Source organism: Dunckerocampus dactyliophorus, chromosome 13 (genome assembly GCF_027744805.1).
Source record: "Dunckerocampus dactyliophorus isolate RoL2022-P2 chromosome 13, RoL_Ddac_1.1, whole genome shotgun sequence".
NCBI lineage: Eukaryota > Metazoa > Chordata > Actinopteri > Syngnathiformes > Syngnathidae > Dunckerocampus > Dunckerocampus dactyliophorus.
Window position 1 is genome coordinate 4241158 of NC_072831.1, and position 22192 is coordinate 4263349.

At 40.7% G+C, this 22192-nt stretch overlaps 1 protein-coding gene across 2 annotated transcripts in view; it reads right to left on the reverse strand.

Moving 5' to 3' along the window:
* Positions 1 to 21804, reverse strand: part of zswim8 (zinc finger, SWIM-type containing 8) — a 63317-nt gene extending 41513 nt beyond the window's left edge. The window contains exons 1-9 of one of the 2 annotated variants that reach the window (XM_054795415.1): positions 16866 to 17658; positions 16645 to 16798; positions 16433 to 16527; positions 13324 to 13496; positions 10696 to 10803; positions 7298 to 7379; positions 6270 to 6390; positions 3425 to 3626; positions 3168 to 3343 (exon numbers count right to left, since the gene is read on the reverse strand). In XM_054795415.1, the coding sequence (XP_054651390.1) occupies positions 3168 to 3343; positions 3425 to 3626; positions 6270 to 6390; positions 7298 to 7379; positions 10696 to 10803; positions 13324 to 13496; positions 16433 to 16527; positions 16645 to 16798; positions 16866 to 16875 (1121 nt within the window). In that variant the 5' untranslated portion in view covers positions 16876 to 17658. Of the gene's footprint in view, positions 1 to 3167; positions 3344 to 3424; positions 3627 to 6269; positions 6391 to 7297; positions 7380 to 10695; positions 10804 to 13323; positions 13497 to 16432; positions 16528 to 16644; positions 16799 to 16865; positions 17659 to 20684 lie in introns of those variants that run through there. The other variant, XM_054795414.1, reaches the window with a different exon arrangement.
* Positions 21805 to 22192: the final 388 nt, after the last annotated feature.

The window sequence follows — 22192 nt, forward strand, 5'->3', positions numbered from 1 at the left end:
ACCAGCTCAATGGGGAGCACAAGTGTTGTGTTGAAAGATACAGCCATCCCATCAGTTGGCATCCCAGTGAAAGCTGACATAGTAAGTGACTGTTTTATTATGGTCTTATTTTGTCCCAGCCTACCACAACATGTCAGCTCATATACACTCCTGATCAAAATCTTAAGACCAGTTGAGAAATTGCTACAATTTGCATCTTAATGAGGTTTTAAGTAGAGCTACAATATGCAAAAACAAGAAGGGGGAGTGAGAGAAAATGCTGCAGTCGGCACCAGTAAGGGCCTTAATGTGGATCAAAGACTGCCCTGTGTCTTGATGGACAGCCAATTGGATCCTACAGCTCAGCGCAGGTGTGATTTTTTTGGGTCTACCACTTGACCTTTTTGTTCCATAATGCTCAGGATCTTTCAAAACATTTACAATGACTGTCTTACTGCTCCCAACCTCAGCAGCAATGGCACGCTGCGAGAGGCTTTGCTTATGCAGCTCGACAATCTGACCACTTTCAAAAAGAGAAAGCTTCTTAGCTTTAGCCATCAGGAGAGCATGACAGTGTGAATCCCTGACAGAAAATTAACATTTTGAGCTGTGGTCTTAAACCTTTGATCAGCTGATAAACAGCCAATTTCAGTTTAATTGTTGTTTTCAATAAATGACTTTTTCAAAATGTTTTTTGTCTCACTCCCCCTTCTTGTTTTTGCCGATTGTAGCTCTACTTAAAACCTCAATAAGAGCCAAATGTGCAAAGTGCAAATTCTAGCAATTTTTCAACTGGTCAAGATTTTGATCAGGATTGTATTCCAATAATAATAATACTATTTATAAATATAGTGACTTTCTAATTTTTCTAACAATTCTATTCAATTCCAGACATTCCATTGTCATGTTATTTGCCTATATGTGTGTGCCATGTTGGCTTTCGAAACTGGATAGATAACCATCATCAAAATGATCATTTACACAATGAAAAGAAAATTTCACATGTTCTTGTAGACATGTGACCATCTATTCGTGACATCAAATAAAACAAACCAACATTAAACTGATCATGATTTCCTATAGAGATGCTTTATATAATGTTTTTGTTTTTTGTTGTTGTTCTTTATTCGTGAATTGTCAATTTTGCATAATTGGTCATGATGTACATGCTTTTCTTTTTTTTAAAGGCTTTAAAAATACAAATATTTAAAGTCAAATATTTGTGTTATTAGTTTTTAGTACCAATCGGAGTGGCGTTACGATGCATACAAACAAGAAAACAATTCATTGTTAGCGCATGAGTGGGAAAGCATATAGAACGTCACAGTCACCTTTCGCGCAGCGCTCCAGTATCCAACTGATAACATAGCTATTTAGCTACATCAGCGAGTGCAGCTTGTACGGCTGAGATGTCATCGCGCGTCAACGCAAGTTGCCGATGTGAACCAAGAAAAGTTGTAGGAGACTTGTAGATTTATATACAGATGCGCCAAAATGTTACTCGACTTTGCTTCACTTTGTATTGACTTATTTCAGGAGCGAATGAGAGGGTTGAAAAACGTAGTTGCGCGTGTGCTCCCTTGTCATTTCTTTTTGTACTCGCACAGTCTATTTCTAGGCGCATATGCGAGTGAAATGCTGGCACTGTACAGCCGCTTCTTCATTTGAACAATCAGCCGTTCCCTCATCTCTGTTTCCCTTCTTGTTCAGGCTGGATGGGTGGGGTCAACGTGACTACACACGCTGTACCCTGTCTTAAAGGGGAATGAACATAGCATACCAGCACACACAGTAAAATAAAATGATTTTTATTGTATTTTTTATTAGAACACCGAATTTAAAAATGACGCAAAATGACGTCGGTTATCGTGGTAAATTTCGGGAAGGGTAAATTTTTGGTTTATTGTCCAGGCCTTGGCCAAGCATTACGCCCAATGCCACCCCCCAACTTTGTATCTTTTTATTTATCCTGAAATTTTCAACACTGGTATAGTTCTGCATTTTGAAAGTATTACGTAAATATCTTAAAACCTTGTCCTTTAAACCAACATAATTGGTGAATGACGCACACTCATATGCATCATCAGTGCACACATACACAGATGCAGGGTTGAAGTTGCAAACATGTCAGGACATGCCCCAATAATCCAGGCAAAAAAAATAGTAGTTAGTATGGTGACACTTTGGAAAATGTCTCATTGGCACTGACGACTAGATAACTAAGCAGCCTACACACCTTTTATCCCAGTTCACCGCACATGCTATATCACCAGGATTGGAACATACCAATATAATGCACCCCTGTGGTTGTGTTTTCAGGTTGCGACACAATGCGAATTGACAGTTTTTGAATGTTTCTTCATGTGGACATACATTTTTTTTTTTTTTAACATCACTGGTGTGGATAGACTTTTTTTTTTTTTTCAGAGCGGCAGAAATGTGCATTTTTTCGTGTTTATTCATTCCTGCTTGAAATTTCTATTTTCCGATTGTTGTTTTGGCATAGTTGTTCGTTTCAATAAAGTGCTTGTTGATTGACCGTCCTCTTCATTATTCTCTCAATGTCTGGGCAAAATCGAAGGTATTTTATGTCAATACAAAAACATCACAATCAGTGAGATGTGTAATCCGGAAGAGTTTGCAGCAGTGGAATGGGAAGAACTGGGCATTTCCCAGCATGCTTTGGTGTAGTTAAAATGATCACATTTGACTGTCTTATTGTTATTTTGTACAGACAGGGTGTAATAGTTCAAGTGATGCCAATTTTAGTCATGTACAGTTAAATTATTTTGACTTTTGGTCTGAATCTGGCATCATTATTAAAAATGGTTGTGAATTTTGTGCTATATACAATATGGTTTCCACTTTTAAAATTAAAATGCCAGAGTGGGCCAACTCAATGCTATATTACAAACAGTTCCGTGGGCCGGATGAAATAGCAGCACGGGCCGTGTTAGGCTCCCAGGCCTGAGTTTGACACATGTGGCTTAGTGTTTCACTATAGCTGGAGCCGCAACACACAGCAACATTATTCTCTGCCTGCGGGGTGAAAAAGTAAAAAGTAGTGGTCATCCTCATCCTCATGTCTCACACACAGATTGCGGATGATAGGCGAAATTTCCCATAGGCAAAAGTGAGATGTGCATGCAACACAGAAAATGTGTGTGCCCTGATGCCTGTAATCTGACCTGCAGGGGCTCACAGTAGGGTCCAGCACTGCCAGCTTCCACAACATCACCATTTCGTCGCACATGCTGGCACAGGCGTGAGCTGCCACCTCCGACTGGCCATTGCTCCGCCCGGTGTGTCCACTAGCACTACTGTGAGATGCTGAAGTTCGAACACTGTACCACCAACTGATGATCTGAAAATACAGACGAATGTGAGCAGTGAAACAATCCAGGAATCCAAATTACACAACAGACGTTAAAATGACAACATTTACCTGCTCATACGTCAGGCACTGCTCAGTGAGGATCTCAAGTAGTGGAGCAGCATTGCTGTCTCGCCTTTTGAACATTTCCCTGACAATCGACAGAAGGTTCCAGATGCCTTCTGGCTCCCGGCCTCTCAAAGGTCTTAGCAGACAGGCCCACTCAGCAGCAGCTGGTGGCTCAGTGGATGACAGATACATAGAATTGACATCACTACGAATAAAAAATAGACAAGGAAAGCACAATCAACAACAAGCAGAGTAAATGACCTAAAAAAATTACGTATAAAACTGTTCACTGAGAAGGGTTCCACTCCAGGCCTGAATGCAGCTATGAATCGGTGAGGTAACCTGAAGATTGCAAATTTACCCAGCAATTTTAATAATAGAGGATTTGATTCAAGACTGGATATACACAAAGACATTTTCGTCATAGCTTCAAAAAGTGACCTTCAACTCTCACTGGATTGGTGTGAGGCGGTTGTTGACGCACTGTTGACGTTATTGCAGCTGAATAAACTGCAGTAGCTTTGCTTTGCTGGGAAGCAAAGCAATGCATGATGGGAAGTAGTTAAGATTCTAGCAGTTAAGATTATTCTACACTCGTATTGGTACTTCCTTGTATATTTCTTACATACCGTTTGCGTGTTAAGTTGCAGTGTGATGATTTTAGCATTCTTTCTTAGATGATACCGTGAATCAGACTGTTATGTTGTGTAATGACCTCCTGCGATTTCTAATGGGTTGACAACCTCGTTGGGTGTGGCTTAAACACTGGAAATTGCGGTATATACTGTTTCATGAAAACAAAATGGAAACGTAGCAAACAACAGAGGGGGAAAAGTCTCCATCATGTATTGGAACTTGTGATGTAGTCGCTTTGTTGACACATGCCTACGTCGGCACTAATTGAAGGCACTAATTAAAGGTTCCGCGCACCTCAGCCTGCTTCTCTGCCCCAACCGCTCCATGAGGGCTCCAAGGCAGACAGAAGACAGTCATTCTCCTGACCTTCAGAGCAGCACCCCGGCGAAAACAGTGAGGTGTTCCACGTGGAAGCATGCACAGCGATGCTCCACAGACGGCAGGTAAGTGTGGCAGGGTAAAATAGTGTGTGAAATCCAGCTAAAACGGCGAACGGACACCATCACTCTGGAAGGTCGGAAGTTTGGCCATGGAGCTCACACTTGGAGGACGCATACAAGGAACTATTCATGCAGACTAATTTGGTATTAGAACGCAAACAGACATGTCTGAAACATTATCTCCATGTGCGCCATTCATTATGTCTGACGCGAAGACAAGCCTTCACTGCTGTTAGATCGCCTTGTTTTCAACTATTCTATGTCTTCCTGCAACACACCACGCACACTCATACAATGGGAGCAAATCATTTCAACAACATGCACATTGTACAAACATCCTGACTGTATATGATGTGGTCATATTCATTGTTTAATCCCCATCGGAAGTCACGCAAACTGCGTCTAGGGTCACGTGGTTGCAACCCAGCAATTAGAAAACACCACCCCATAGCCCAAATATTTGAGAAGAATACAGGAGTCACATATAAGACATAGTCAGTACTTGCTAGAAATTCCTGCAGTTCCGATATAGGTTTTTTTGCCGATAACCGATATGCCAAACTGTCCATCTCTCAATTTCCGATACCGATATCAGCCAATACCTGTCGTGAAATTAACACATATCTGTTGTGAACCTCATGGATACAGCATCAGCAATTATTTTCTTAACGTGGCTGTAAAGAACATTGTAAAACATCTGAGATACTTGCGATTAGGTTTAGACTGTGATTTCTTTTTTTGAAGTTAACAATAATCATTTAAATTTTTTTAATCATCAAAAAGCCCAGGGAAAAAAATCAGGTGTCATCATTTTCATGTTGGCCTAGCACGCTTAGTGCAGCGGCAGTGGTGGAGCCAGAAATTCTTCATTGGGGTGGCCAAGGCGAGACCAATACTCACAGAGGGGTGGCAATAAGTTGATACCTGAAATGTCTAGACTGCCAGTGGGGTGGCCAGAGAGTGAACTGCCACCACGTAGCACCGCCACTGTGCAGCAGCATGCTGTTTTCATCTCCACGCCACACTACAAATTTAATGTACACAGTAATTCCGAGCCAAAATTAAGATATTTCGCACCATCAGATTTGAATGAAATTTCATCTGCAGATACTGTACTAAAGTGAATTTACATCCTACATATATTTTATCTTGTCCTGAAGCTCCGATCCAAGGCTTAAAGTTGGACTTCACTTTCAAAGCACTCAAATGACTAGAGGTGGTCCCACCTTCAGTAAAAATCCGATGTGAAATTGAAGAGGAAAAGTAATCTACCTAACAAACATGTATACGAATGAAAATACACCCGATATCATATGAGAAAGCAGCATTTTCACGGACGTCCCCACTGACTCTCCTCATTGAGGGTGCATACACAGTGTCACGAGTTTACCGTCACTTACTTCTGGGAATTGTAACATTCCTACTAATGAGGATAGGCGGCATATTACAGAAAATGGGTGGATGGAAGGAGTAGGCTAGCTTGCTATTAGCCATCCACGTTGTTTACAGGCTTGAGAGGCAGTTTGATGAGGTCATCATTTGCGTGGCGGCAAATAGAGGAGCCCATAGGCCTATATACAGCATTATGTTTATTATCGGCTTCATTATAGGGAAAAATCACGATACCGATATTGATGGAGACTACATTTTTATGCCAATATTGGGCCGATAAGAGCAGTGGGCCGATATTATCGAACATCCCTAATATCCATCTGTAAATGAATACATCAAACTTGTCATGACAATGTTTCAGCATAGAAATGTTTAACAACCTGAAGACAACAGGTGAGGGCCCACAGAACTTGTGCAGTGTCTTTTTGATGTTGTCACTGAGGGTCGATTCATCCAAATACCAGGTGCTCTGATCGGAGGCTGAGGGTCCAGCTGTGGGGTCTACACACAGACAAACAGCATAAAGTGATTCAGTGATTAATTGTGCTCGTTCTTGCTTTCGGAAAGCTCCGCTCTTGCATGCCTGGTTGAAAACAACTCATTTACAGGGTATCCCTCCAAAAGTGTGACATCATTTAAAAAAATGGATGACCCTGGCAAGTAAAATTGAAAAGGCTCCATGTTGAAAAACAAAAGATTGATTCATCAAAATGTCAAAAACTCAAAACCCAAACGTATATAACATGTTCACAAGGCTTCAAAAATGGTCAATACGCAATGATTCTCAAGTATACAGGCAGTCCTCGTGTTACGATATTTCATGGTTACGATGCACTCCCATAAAATTATACTACTGTACAAAAACAAACCGCAAAATAGTTATGTGCATGCGGCAAAAAATACGTGGTCATTCTTTTCCCTTCTTTATGTCTCCCAAGCGTGGGGCAGACTCTTCTGATGGTAGTGCCTCAAAGAAAACAAAAGTGAAAGTGAAAAGGGAAGTAAAATTAAGGAATGAACATGTGAAAGGATCTGCTCCTATGAAATAAGACAGTGACAACACGTTTTAGTTTCATTTCATTCTTGTATTTCATCTTTTTAATGACTGTATTTTACACGTGTTCTGTGTACAGTGTGAATGACTTACGAGTTAATGTAGGGATAACTTCCTACTTAAATTGATAAAACTCTCCTTACATTGCCGTCATACGGAACTTGTACGGAAACCGAGGACCACCTGTTGATATAGTCCAGTCCTTTTGCATAGCCCCCGAGAAAAAAAACCCAACTAAACTGGTCATTGATCATTGATCATTTGAGCGATACCTGGCTGTTACTGGACTATGAAAGGATGCGATGTCAAATGTTTTGGGACACCGTACAACACCGTAGTTTAGGCCGGTTTTACCTGGAGCTCCACACAAAGTATTGATTGCAGTGGACTGAGAAGATAACAGCTCATCAAGCAGTCGTTGGGCTGTGGGTAGAATCTGGAAAATACAAAAACAACAGATGATTAAATGCATTTAAAAGAGATGAAATACTATAGTAGGGTACCGTACTGACACTAATGCTTCCACTAAAGAAAGCTCCTAACCTATTAAATATAGGGGTGTCAAATTACTGTAAAGCATTAATTCTGATTAATTAATTTAGTGCGTTATTTTGTAAAATATATTTTTAATCTGTAACTTTATAGTTTCTCTATGCAACTTGCCTTTTTGTAAAATCAATTTTTATGCGTTGGGCTTCTTGTGCTTGAGTTGTTGGGGGTGGAAAACAATGGTCAGTCACACCCTAAAGTGGACACTGATTGGCTGCCATTGTGTAGTTGGGAGGGCAAGGTGAAGGAGCGGTGAGTAGCGGAGTAGAGGCGTGAAAATGGAGGAGCTTGTGAGCGTTGTCAGTCCAATAAATTGGAAATTTACATTTAAAAAATGCCCTGGCGGCACCATTGATAAAGGTAAAGTGATGCCATCTTTGTAAGAAGGACTTACCACTGTAGTAGCTCAAGTTTAGCCTACAACATCAACACAAGCACCCAGTTGCGAGTGCGGCCACTGCTAGCGTTGGCAGCGAAGACGTTACCATTTTAGTGAGTCATAGCAAACTAAGCTCAAAGGAAAACACCCCGCGTATGAGCAAGTCTGCGACTGACAGGCTGACAAATGTTCATGCAAAGTGGATAGCGATGAACTGCAGGCCCATAAACACAGTGAAAGATGAGGTGTTAACAGAGGTGTTGCGCGCAAACTGCATCCTATGAGCCAAAATACTAGCTTTGACGCATTGATGCGTTAACTTCAGTGCTCTACATGGACCTGATGTTTACTTTATTTTAATTTTCTAATTTGGACATTGGCAAATTAACACAGCAATATTATATTGTATATACCTGGTGGTGGAAACTAAAGCTGGCAGGCAGCGCTTGGGGCTAGACTCAAATACAGGTTCATAAGGCCACTCATTTTGTTATACATCAATCTTTTGATCTGCCACAATAATGTAATCAATTTAAATGAAAATTCCTCAAGGTGAGGGCTTTCCTCAGCAAGATTTACATCAAATAATTACAGATCATAATTAATAAATCCCCCTATTTTGTTTAAATCTCTTGACGGCACTAATTAAAGATTCCCTATTATGCAAAATCGGCCTAATCGACATAGTGCTTTAATTCAGAGCATTAAGCGCAATGCATTTTTCAGGGTTTTTTTTTTTTCTTATGAGTTGGGTTATCGCTCCTCTCCTGCATGTGAGTGGCCAAACCTGAGCTTCTGTGCCAGGCTCTGAAAGATTGGGAACACAAAAGTGGTGTGCTAGTCTAGTAGCTGTAGTAGGCAATGCTGTGTGCACTTGCACTAACTTGAATACAGTGGAACTTTGGTTAGCGTCATTAATTCATTCCAGCCATAACCACAACGTATTCTCACCAAACACATTTTTCCCATAAGAAATAATGCAAATGCAACTATTGCGTTCCAGAAAACCAAAAATGTTGACACAAGTCAAGTTTTTATAGTTTTACAATTATACTTTACGTGCAGAAAACAATTCTAAAAACATATAAATGTATATAAACGATGACGAATGAATAAATGAACATTAACACGGTTACTTTTTACAGTCATTGAAAACGTAGTTGTTGCCCAAGACACGATGTGGCAGCAAGATCAACACGGACACCACCTTCCTGTTTTGCGATGAGTTATTTATTGAATTCAATAGTGTGTGTCACCTCAAGTCTCTCCTTTTCTTTTGATGAAGTCAGTAAAATTGCCAGCATTTTGATAAAGAAGGCGATAAACACTATAGAATTCAAGAAATACTGTATCTTAAGAAATAATTCAAGAAGTAACTGTGTTAGTTAGCAAATAACTGCAGAGTCAACCGCTGCTGACATCATAGATGAGCGACAGAACTGATTTCCGCTTCCTGTTGTTGTGTACTGTAATAGCAAGCTGCTAACAAGGACGCTTTGTAGAACCCCCCCCCCCATTAAGAACATAGTTGTAGTCACGCAGAGTATTAGCAGGCCTTACATCCCGACGTACATGCTCGTATGTGCAAAAATGGGGAATATGGCAAGAGACACGCATGTGGCCCGCACAGATTTTCAAACCTGCAGACAGCCAGCAAAGTCCGTTTGGGAAGAAAATGGGATACAAATTATTTTTTGCATGCAAGCAGGAAAACCTTCCGCAAGAGAGGAGGAATGCGTGACCCTTGCGTGTGTCGCAAGTTTAAAAGTACATTGTGTACACTGCCCGGCCACAGCAGCAGCTTCTGCCGCGACCTCTGTGGACACACGGTGGCTGCTCACAGAGCGTATCCGAGATTAATGTGTCTTGCCTGGCCACAGCGGGTGGCTTCTTCCGGCCAACACTTTGGCTTTCCCGACCTCCGTGGACACACGGTGACTGCTCACATAGCGTATCCAACATTAATGCACATTAACCGGCCACAGCGGCGGCTTTTCCTGCTGTACACTCTGGTTCTCCCGGTCCAGATAGCTGTAGGTGCCGTATAAAGCTAGTACGCCTATCTTGCAATCGAAGTGAGTGGGCTGCATGAGCCTCGTACAAAGCCCACAAACGTACGTCCCCAGTGAGTGAAACATACGACAACCTTACATGAAGCGCACCGAGCACGCAGTCACCAACTGAAAGCTACCAACGGAGGGTGAGCGGCAAGCACGTTGGTGTCGCGAATCACTTGCTCCATAAGTACGACACACCTGCAACCCCTCTGATGTCCTACTTCCTCTACGTGCTGGTCACGGCCATGTAACATGTACGTCAGGATGTAAGACCAACATTAATAACACCATATTGCAATATCGTATGCTCACCGGGAAAAAAATAATAATAATTAAATTAAATATAATAATAAAATAAAATAAATATTATATATATATATATATATATATATATATATATATATATATATATAAATTTCTTGGCCAACGGCGCTTCTCACAAGCATTGGCTTGTAACTAATTGCGCTAGTTTTCAAAATGAATAAGCTGTATTGACATTAAAAAAAGAAATAAACATAAAATATTGTCCATTTTCCAAGAGCTATGGAAAAGGTGTCTACCCTATATCTTGCTGGCAAGCGCCAAAAATAAGGAATGATTTGGTCAGTGTATGATTTGTATTTTGAAAGGCATTAACCCACACATGGGCATAATAAGCAGACATACTAGCAGACATTTCCAGTTAAATGTATTTTCTGAGCGAATCGTCCAGGTGTGTGTACATTTTCAAAAACTTAAAAAAAAAAAATTAAGAAAAACGACCTTACCTGCTGAGGAAGCTCACTGATGAGATACTGGGCAAATTTTTGGAGCTGGTCTCTCTGCAGCCTGGACAAAGACTCAGAGACTGGAGCCCTCAGACAGACAGCCGAGGCCTGTATGAAAACCAGAACTACATTCAAAAACTGAAATTAAAGCACAGTAAAACCCGTTTAAGTCGATATCTCTCAGACTGGCTGATTCTTGTTGACATATACAGACCCTTTCCAAAAAATTAGAATGTCACGGAAAAGTTGTTTAATTTCCATAATTCCATTCAAAGAGTTAAACTTTCATAGATTATAGATTCAGGGCCCACAATTTAAACGATTTCAAGTGTTAATTTGTTTATTTTTACGTAATTTGGGCTTCCAGCTCATAAAACCCACGAAAACAGGAATTCAAAAAATTTGAATACTGTGAAGAAATAACCATTTACGTCTCAGTTTTTGCAGGAAAAAAAAGAAAGAAATTAGGATGAAATCAAATCAATCAAAATATGGTACTTTCAAAACGATATGTCAATCTTCAATTCTTGGTTGGGAATCCCTTTGCCTTAATCACTGCCTCGATGCGACGTGGCATTGAAGCAATCAGCCTGTGGCATTGCCTGGGAGTTATGGAAGCCCAGATTTCCTTGATGCTTTCTGTCAGCTCTTCTTTGTTGTTGGGTCTGGTGCCCCTCATTTTCCTCTTGAGAATACCCCATAGATTCTCAATGGGGTTTAGGTCCGGTGAGTTGGCTGTGATGGCATGGGCATCAAACCAGGTTTTGGTGCTTCTGGCGGTATGGGCAGGGGCCAGGTCCTGCTGGAAGATGAAATCTGCATCTCCATACAGATCCTCAGCAGAAGGAATCATGAAGTCCTCTAAAACATTCTGGTAGACTGTTGCGGTGACCTTGGATTTAATAAAGCAGAGTTTACCAACACCTGCACCGGACATTGCACCCCAAATCATGACGGACTGTGGATATTTCACACTGGACCTCAGGCAGCTTGGGTTCTGTTCCTCACCCGTCTTCCTCCAAACCCTTGGACCTTGATTCCCAAATGAAAGGCACACTTTACTTTCATCGGAAAAGAGGACCTTGGACCACTGGCCAACCGTCCAGTCCTCCTTCTCCTTGGCCCAGTGGAGACGCTTCCTACGTTGGCTCAGGTTCAGAAGTGGCTTGACCCGAGGAACCCGACAGTTGTAGCCCATCTCCCGGATGCGTCTGAATGCCTCATTCCACTCTTTCTGGATCTCTGCCAGATTCTTGAATCTTCCCTGTTTGATAATCCGCTGAAGCCCACGGTCATCTCTTTTGCTGGTGCATCTTCTCCTGCCACATTTTGCCCTTCCTCTAGACTTTCCATTGATATGCTTGGACACAGCACTCTGTGAACAACCAGCCTCCTTAGCTATGAACTTTTGTGGCTTACCTATCCTATGGAGGGTATCAATGATGGTCTTCTGGCCAGTTGTCATGTCTGCAGTCTTCCCCATATTGAACCCAACTGAGACAATTGAACCAAACTGAAGCAATTTAATGACACCTGGGGAAGCCTGTGCAGGTGATTTGAGTTTAGTAGATGATTAGTGTGTGACACTCAGTTTAAAACATTCATGCCCTGCAAAATTTGGGCTGATTTCTTCACAGTATTCTAATTTTTTGAATTCCTGTTTTCGTGGGTTTAATGAGCTGGAAGCCCAAATTATGTAAAAATAAACAAATAAATACTTGAAATCGTTTAAATTGTGGGCCCTGAATCTATAATCTATGAAAGTTTAACTTTTTGAATGCAATTATGGAAATTAAACAACTTTTCCATGACATTCAAATTTTTTGGAAAGGGTCTGTAGTTGTGTGAAAAAGTGTTTGTCCCTTTCCCGAGTTAATTTTTGTTTGCATGTTTGGTCACACTGAAATGTTTCAGATCATCCCAAATTTCAACAACAAATTTCAATATTAGTCAATGACAACACAACTGAACACAAAAGGGAGAAAAAAATCCAAACTTACATGGCCCTGTGTGAAAGGGTCATTACGCCTTGTTAAAAGATAATTTAACTGAGATTAATTGAGATCTATCAGTGTGGAAAAGGTTATAAAGCCATTTGTAAAGCTTTGGGACTCCAGCAAACCACAGTGAGAGCCATTATCCACAAATGGCCAAAACACAAAACAGTGGTGAACATTCCCAGAAGTGGCCAGCCAACCAAACTTAGCCCACAAACATCTTGGTGAAAATAATCTGTGGTCTGACGAGACAAAAGTTGAATTTTGTGGAAGGAGGGTGTCCCATTGCATCTGGCGTAAAAGTAACGGCGCAATTCAGAAAAAGAACATAGCAACATAGCTACAATAAAATTTGGTGGTGGTAGTGTGATGGTCTGGGGCTGTTTTGTTGCTTAAAGACGTGGAAGACTTGCTGTGATAAATGGAACCATGAATTCTGCTGTCTATCAAAAAATCCCGGAGGACAATGGCCGGCCATCTGTTGGTGACCTCAGGTTGAAACCAACTTGGGTCCTGCAGCTGTCAGGCTGCTGCAACAAATCTTCACAAATGGCAAGAGGCTCCCCCCGCCCCGTTAATTTGCCTGAAATATTTCTGGTCATTCATGCTTTTCTATCATTTTATAACTCACATTGTGGATCCTGAAGAGACAAAGGGCCACCACATGAGCACACCATTTGGCCCCAGCACCGCACGTACAACTGCAGGAGGTGATGCGGCAGCGATCAAACATGACTGCCACGTTGTAGGCTCCTTTAGACTGTCCAGACTGACTCGGCACCACTGTCGCACTGAGATGGAAACCTGACAGGAATCAAACAAGTATGAATGATCGGGGTTTCCACTCTCTCCCTGAAGTTATTTTCCAGGCCATTTTCACTTGCTACAGAGACAAGTTAAGAACATTTCAAAACACTTTTCAACTTACAGCTGCTAGTTTTGTCTCAAGGCACTAAGCCCTTACCGGAGTCTGGAAAGTCGCTAAATCTAGCAACAAAGTTAATTGGACGGACTGGGTTGCAGAAGTGGTCTAAGTGGTCAAGCAATTTTGATTGGGTGGTAGTGTCACGGTAGTGTTCCCAAGACGCTTGGGAACCCTGATGATATTGCCATTTCATACTTTTTTTAGTGTAATGAAAAAAATATGTGCAATATACTCTACATGTTTACTGAGTAGAAAACAAGAACAGAGACATACAGACATAAACATACAGTGTTTTGACCTTTGACTTCTGACACACACCCACACTCCTGATCAAAGTTGAAGAATTTACATTTTGCACTTATGGATGTTAAGGAGGTTCTAAGTAGAGTTTGAAAAGGAAGAAATGGGAGTGAGACAAAAAAAAAAAATCAAGAGTAAGCAATTTATGGCAAAGCATTAAAGTGAAATAGGCTTTTTATTAGCGGATTAAAAGTTTAAAGGGATAAATTTTTTTGACACGTTGTTGTATCACATCTCCATCAGCAGTGTAGTGTATCAACAGTGACCTACCCGCCACTTGGTTCTGTGAGCGGAGTTCTGGTCGGATTTCGGTGAGGAGAAACGTTGTTCCGGTTAGTTGCTGGGGTCACTTAAGTAAAGAGATTGGCTTCTCAAAACAATATGTGTTCAAAAGAGTATTACATTTGCATCACAGTCGCTCCGCGTTATTACCTCTGCATTCATATCACTGCACTCTCGCCTGTCCAGTGCTGTGTGTGTGAGTGTGTCCATCGTTGGGGGGTAAGTCACTGTTGATGGGGATGTCATACAACTTCATGTCAAAAAATCTGAACTATATATTTAAGTCAAATGCCTTTAAAAGCCAAAATCTTGGCAGAAGTGTGGACTCAATTTTCTGTCAGGTTTTGACGTTGTCATATTCTCATGATAGCAAAGGCAAAAAAGTTTTCTCTCTTTGAACGTGGTCGGATTGTTGAGCTGCATAAGCAAGGTCTCTTGCAGCGCGCCATTGCTGCTGCGTTTGGAGGCAGTAAGACAGCCATTTGAAACTTCTTCAAACATCCTGAGGGTTATGAAAGGAAAAAAGTCAAGCGGTAGATCCAAAAAAATGTCATCGGCTTTGAGCAGGAGGATGCCATTGGCTGTCTGTCAAGACACGGGATGATCCTCGGCTCAAATGGAGGTTGTTATTGGTGCCGAGTGCAGTCCAATAACCATCAGATGGCATCTGCGATAGAAGGGTTGTATAACCAAAAAAATGTCTTCAAAGGACTCGTCTCCTTCATCGGCACAAAACTGCCCGTTTGGAATTTGCACACGACCAAACATGACACACTGAAAGGTGAAATGAAGTTTTATTCTCTGACATATCATGAAAAATGTAACCTTGACGGTCCTGCTTGCTTCTAACATTACTGGCATGACAAGGAGATCCCACCTGAGATATTTTTCACATGGCACAGTGGAGTGGAGGGGGCTCCATCATGATCCGGGGTGCCTTTTCCTTCAGTGGAACAATGAAGCTTCCGGTTGTGCAGGGGCGTCAAACTGCAGATGGATATGTGGAGATGTTGCCGGGGCATCCCTCATGACTGAAGGCCCTTGTCTGTGTGGTAATGACTGGCTTTTTCTACAGGACAATGCTGCACTTCACAAAGGACTTCCACCAGAGGAATAAGCTCACTCTTTTGGACCATCCTGCGTGTTCCCCTGATCTAAATCCAAATGAGAACACTTGGGGATGAATGGCAAGGGACGTTTACAAAACGGACATCAGTTCCAGACAGTGGATGCACTCTGTGAAGCCATCTTTACCACCTGGAGCAACATTTCTCTCCTGGAAACACTGGCATCAAGCATGACACATTACTGAGTCCTTTTTAAACATTTTATTTCTATTTTAGGGGGGTTTCTGGGTTTTTTGAGCAGTGGTCTTAAACTTTTGAGCAGCTGATGAACAGACTTTGCCACTTTAATGATTGTTGACAATAAATTGCTTACTCTATTTTTTTTTTCTGAATTACAGGTGAATATGAAATTTCTGTCCATGAGTAGATGTGAACTTCAATGCGGTCCGGGGGCCATTTACGGCCTGCGGGTGTTTTTTTATTTGCCCTTGGCACATTCTATACATACAATTAAACATGAAAAGTAAAAAAAAAAAACAAAACAAAAAAAAAAACATAATTGGAAAAAAGCTCAGTAATTTTACGAGGATAAAGACAAAATCTTAGGAGAATAAAGTCATACTATTAAGACAAAAATAGCAGAGTTGAAATATTAAAGACTAAAACATATAATATTTTTAAAAAGTCGTAATATTATGACAAAAACTAAACAAAGCATATAGTTGCAATTTTTTGAAAATTTGTTGTGTAAAAGTTCTAATATTACGATAATGAAGTAAAAAAATTCTAACAACATAGACACAATATGACAAGAAAAAAGTACGAGAAGAAAGATGAAATATTTCTAAATAGAAAAAATTTGAAAAAAGTGCAAAGAAGAAAAAGTTCATACTAAGTATGCGTCGTCACACACAACATAAAGCCGAGATGCAAGCAGTTTTTTCTTTAAATAGAAAATACATCTTTGCATATCTACATGGGTTGGTCTAGAAATGTACAAGTGGCCTCCGCATCCTTTGATTTTTCAGCATGTGGCCCTCGGTGGAAAAGGTTTGCTGGTTTACAGCAAGGTACAAAGCACTGGTAACATTCCAAAATAGGTAAAGCGGATGGTTACTGAATATAAATATCATTTTTGCCCAAGTAAGACTGCCAACTAAACCTACCAATTTGCAGAGGGTCTTTGACAGCTCTGATTCGGTACAACTGCTCACCCCGTTGAAACTCTTCTGGACTCCCATTTGCCAGGCATGAATACAACCTGTATTCAGAGGAAGTAATGAGAGAAAAACACAAAAAGCCCAAGGCTCAGAGTTACACAGTGTGCTTGAACGCCTTATGTGAACATAAGCAAGTACTAAATACTATATGGACTCACCTGATGTCTTCCTCATTTTCAGGGAAGCTCCAGTATGCAATTCGAAGCTGGAGTTGTTCCGGCACGGGTGGGTACACCTTCTCCACCACCTCAAATGGGATGTGAAACGCTACTTGTTTCGCCGACAACTCCACAAGTGGAATCACATGACCATCTGATGAAATAAATAACATAATAACTTTACTTAGAAAAAGGAATTAAACAACCATGTTTTTATATACCGGGTAACATTTTCTCCTCTCTGGTGAGGTGCTGAAGTCATGTCCAACAAGGGGAGGCCAGGGGACAGACAGAGGACATGCTGGAGGGTCTCACAGCTGACCTTGATGGAACTAGAGCAGGGGTATCCAAACTACAACATGCCATCCATTCTTATCTGGCCAGTATCAAAGTCTAAAAATATACTGGACTATGGCCTGCACATAATATGTACTTGCCGACATTTCCGGTGTATAAGACGCACCGGTGTTTAAGCCGCACCCACTAAAATCTAGAGAGAAAACAGATGTGTACTTATATAAGCCACACTGGACAGTAAGCCGCACATGCCCACGAAATAAAATGGCATACTGTGGCACGAACAAGTCCCTGAGCAACATGTAGCTCTTTATTTGACTGGAGCCAATCATGAGCTATGAGAAAAGTCACAACGAGCTTGTCAATCCATTGGAAATCAAAGGAGGTCGTTATTCAATACAACAGTCTGACTCATGGTGTCAATCTTTGAAAGAATGCTAAAATCATCACACAACAACTTAAGAAATATACTATACTATACTATGGCCAATGGAATGCTTTGCTGGGAAGAAATGCATGATGGGAAACCGTTAAAATAGTTTTTTTATTCTAAACTCGTATTGGTACTTGTATTGTATATTTCTTACCTACCCTTTTATGCAAAATGCAAATCATTCAATAACTCATTCTTTAATAAGCAGTCAGTGCATGGATGCTTAACAGTCAACAGATCTGTCTGTGTAGGCTCTCAGTCGTACAGGAGTTGTCCAACGAGGGAAAGGCTTCTTGAGACGTCATCTGTACTTCTGTGAAGAATGTGTCGGACGTTTCGCTCCTCATCCGAAGAGCTTCGTCAGCAAACGAGCTTTATTTGGATGAGGAGCGAAACATCTGACACATTCTTCACAGAAGTACAGATGACGTCTCAGGAAGCCTTTCCCTCGTTAGTCAACAGATCTGTTGCTCTTTTTGTTTTTTAATTGAGCTGCAGCACGTTAATAAATAATAAAAAAAAAGTAAGCCCAGTAAAAATGGGGAAATAGAGCAAAAAGAAAAAGCTGGAATGTTGACACTTAAATAACAAAAAACGTCTGTCTTTAATTAGACTGTATGTTTTGTTTACAAAATTTTTACAACATCTAAAAAAATTTATACAAATATCAAAGTCGCCCCCACGCATCCTTTGACTTTTCAGTATACAGCCCTGTGTGAAAAAAAGATTGAACACCCCTGTATTAGAGGAAAATGGCAAAGACGGGGTTGTCTGTGCATCCCTTCGTAAGATTACTTCTCTATACAGGCTGCTGCCCCGCAACCCAGACTCAGATAAGCGGAGGCAACTCACTGATAATACCTTAAAGGTGGCACGCTTCTTAGCATTGTTCGGACCTGCCCTTTTAGCAGGGCGACGTCCACCCAGATTCTTTTGCTCTACCAGCTGTGAAATTGTGCTAAGAGTCTCAAGTCAGGTTTAAAATTTCATATTAAAAAGAGTAGATATGCGCAATTGTAATGCCAGCGCTGGAGAGAAGGGTCAGCCCACCCGCCAAAGTCCAGCGAGGTCCAAACAATCTCTAATGTCAACTTTCCTCCTCCTCATAAGCCTGCTGTGGAGGCGGTCCCAATGATCAGGAAATGTCCCGTTAGCTGTTGGTTTATTGGTCTGATCTGGTTTTAACCAACCCTTGGCAAGGGGGTTGAGCGTCTCTCCGGGAGACAGAAAGGGTGACTCATAATGAAACTGTGTGTGTGTGGAATTATTCAAAAAGAACTGGGTGCCTTTTGTTCCAAGTGTAAGGTCTTGGTCAATGTGTTATCTCTTAAAGATAAGCAAATATTAACGGCATCAAGCGGTCAACTCCTGACTTTTTCTCCACCCCAACCAATATCACTAACCTCATTTTTTTGGAGGTGGGAGTTGAAACAAGTGATGAGTAGGTGAAACCTTATGAAGCTTTCCATCAAATTGTGCCAGCAAAGATTCAAAACCTTTGAGGCTTCAGATAACATTGGTTTCATATGTAAGGATTGGCCGATGGCCGGCCAATCGATTGGTGCATGCTTAAACATGACCATTTTGGAGTTAAGATGCTATATTCGCTGTTACCATCATTGCTACTTCAAAATGTGCAACATCTTTAATAAGAACACTAGGGGTGCAACGATACACAAAATTCAGGGTACGGTTCAGTACGATACGTCGGTGTTACGGCTCGATATTTTTTCAATACAAAAAAATTGATTTCCTTGCCTTTTTTTATTTTATTTTTGTTGTAATTGCCAACATTTTTCTCACTTTTCAACATTTTCAGCATGGTATGAATGTGGGAGGCGGAGCTCAGTCGCTCTGTGCTTGACAATGCAACCTACGCCAGAGTAGTTGATCGCAGATACACTGAGCTTTCAGCACAGAGCGGCGTCAGAAGATGATAAAATATATGTGAAAGGGCGTATTGTTCTACCGGTGTCACGGTTCGGTACATATGTGTATTGAACGGTTCGATAGAGATACACGTATTGTTACACCCCTAAAGGACACAGATGACCTACTTTCATGTTACAATTAAGAATAGTGATTGCTGCTTTGGTTGAACTGCTGCTGCGTGTGCTGGCAGCAGCTGCAACTTCTGTATAATCACTTAGGTGCTGCTTCTTCAAATGATTAAGATGCGGTTTTCGAGGTCATCGACCGTCGACGTACCTTGCACATCGGCTTGACCACGTTGAGAGATACCTCCCGCTACACAACCCACACTGACAATAGCCTCATCTTTGGAGGATGACTTCGCTGCCCTCAGTGTTTAATGCCACGTTCGGTCATTCTGTTTACTTTTGATCCATGTTATCAAGTAAATATGCTACCAGCTGATCATCATAATCAATCTGGAATTTATCGTCATCAGCCCTAAATACAGTGATGTGAAAGTGTTTGGCTTCTCTCCTGATTTCTTTATTTTTGCACATTTGTCACACTTAAAGGTTTCGTATCATCAAATAAATTTAAATATTAGTCAATGACACCCCTCCCTCTCCCCCCAAAAAAACCCCAAAACATAACTGAGATGAATTGAGAGCTATCAGTCTGGAAAAGGTTATAAAGGTTATAAAAAACGACCCTAAGAGCGCAGCGACGACTCATCCAAGAGGTCACAAAAGACACCCAAAGAACTGCAGGGCTCACTAACAGAAAAAAGTTGTAATCTAACGAGAAAAGTTTAAATTTTAAAAGAATAACTTTGCAACATTATTAGGAAAAAAATGTAATTTTCATAGCATAGACTTGAAATATTATTAAAAAAAAAGATATTTTTTTTGTTGTTGTAATATTACCAGCAAGTGAAACAAATAAAACAAAATAATTTTTTGGAAAATTAGGCTGCGGAAAAATCTTATGTGAATAAAGTAAAAATATTATGGGACTAAAGTCCTAATTATGAGAAGACAATTTACAAGGAGTAAATGATAATACAACAAAAATGGAAAATAACATCCACGTGTGTCAATGTTGCACCTTTTAAGTTTTTTTCCAGCCCAAAGCCAGGCTTCTACTACACTGACAGCTTTACATTTACTTTAGGTATTACTTGTTTTTAATTTTATTTTTTGGTTTATTTTGCTGAAAAAAATCCCAGAATGCTAAATTGTTAATTTTAAAAATATATATATATCTATTTAATCTTTTTATGTCAAAATAAAACTGTTCATGACACTGTAAGGGAATAAACTTAGAAAACTCAGCATTTGGCCACTGTATAACCTTAAAAGTTTTGTGATGAATGAAAATGTGCGCGTGCTTCCCCAACCTTTGGTCTTGACGATAGGAGATGTGGGTCCAGCAGATTGCTTCCTCCATCCCCTCCAGTTCTGACAGAGGCTCTCAGCCTCCGAAATGAAGGAGCACAAAGAGTCCTCCTCAAAGCGGTCAGAGTCTTCAAAGGAGAACCTCTCCCCATCCTCCCACTCGGCAAACATCAGTTCCATGACATCCAGGTTTAATGTCCTCGAGAGTCCAGAAGACTTGGGATAACCTCCAAGATCCAACACTTGGGGAAAACAAGGCCTTCAGGCTAGATGTAAGTCCAATTTGTGTTTAATGTTTAAAATTTTTTCTTTTAAAAATACATCTTGTGCAGTGAGTGGCAGGGCCCAATCTACCATATAACATTGCAAAAGTAATAAATTGGCAATAAGAGGTAATGAATATTGTTGACTCGTTTCCCATTTTCAAAACCAGACCCAAAACCCGCTCCTAACTGCTTCTCCACTGTCCTTCATGTTTTTATTGGAGTAAACAATAATAAAGTCTTATTATGAAGCTGTTGCTTGTACAGGCAAACAATGATTTCCTCGTGTGTTAAACGTGGAATGAAATGTCACCTCCACACATCCAATTACATCTTACTTTACTTTGTTATGACTTAATGTGTTTATTCCTCAACCACCTAGCTTAGCAACACAGCTAACCTTCCACACGGCTAAATCTTTTTGTTTACATTGACGGGGGCCGCCATCTTGCCCGGATTGAGACTGAATGTATGTTTTTACACCTAACCTTACTAGATGCTTGTCATTCTGTCAAAGTCTTTCTTTGTGTTAGGAGAAGACTGGAAGCCGACGACCGATGACGATCACACACAATTAGCGTGATTCTCTTCACTGCTTCCAATTAAGACACTCGTTATTCCTTCATGTCTGCTTTGTTCCCTTCGATTCCGATCGTCGTCCCGACATGAAATGACATCGCGATGGAAAGAAGACGTCCCCTTCCCCTTGGTCCGATTGTAAATATGTAAAGGGCTTCGCTCTGTGTGCTGGGGCCACAGAAAGATGGTGTATCAGCTGATCTTCTTCTTCTTCCGCTTCTTCAGGATTAGACTGGCGATCGGCACCACCGCTTGGTAGGTGCATTACCGCCTCCTATAGGACTATCAGGCTTTACATAGCAAAGCCTGATAGTGATATTTTCCTAGCTTGTTTTCTGAGGGCCATTCCACCAAATCGTTGCCATCTGAGTCCCCAGGAAATAAAGTTAAATTATCTGTAAAATACACATTTTTATTGAACAATGTGTCTGGCATATTGAATGATCATTTGAACTACCTGGAACACTGGAAAAATAGCATTTGTTACCTGTTTTAATTAGGCTTGAAACACATACATACACATATATACACATATATACACATACATATATATATATATACACACACACATATATATATATATATATATATACACACATATACATATATATATATATATATATATATGTGTGTGTGTGTGTGTATATATATATATATATATGAGTGTG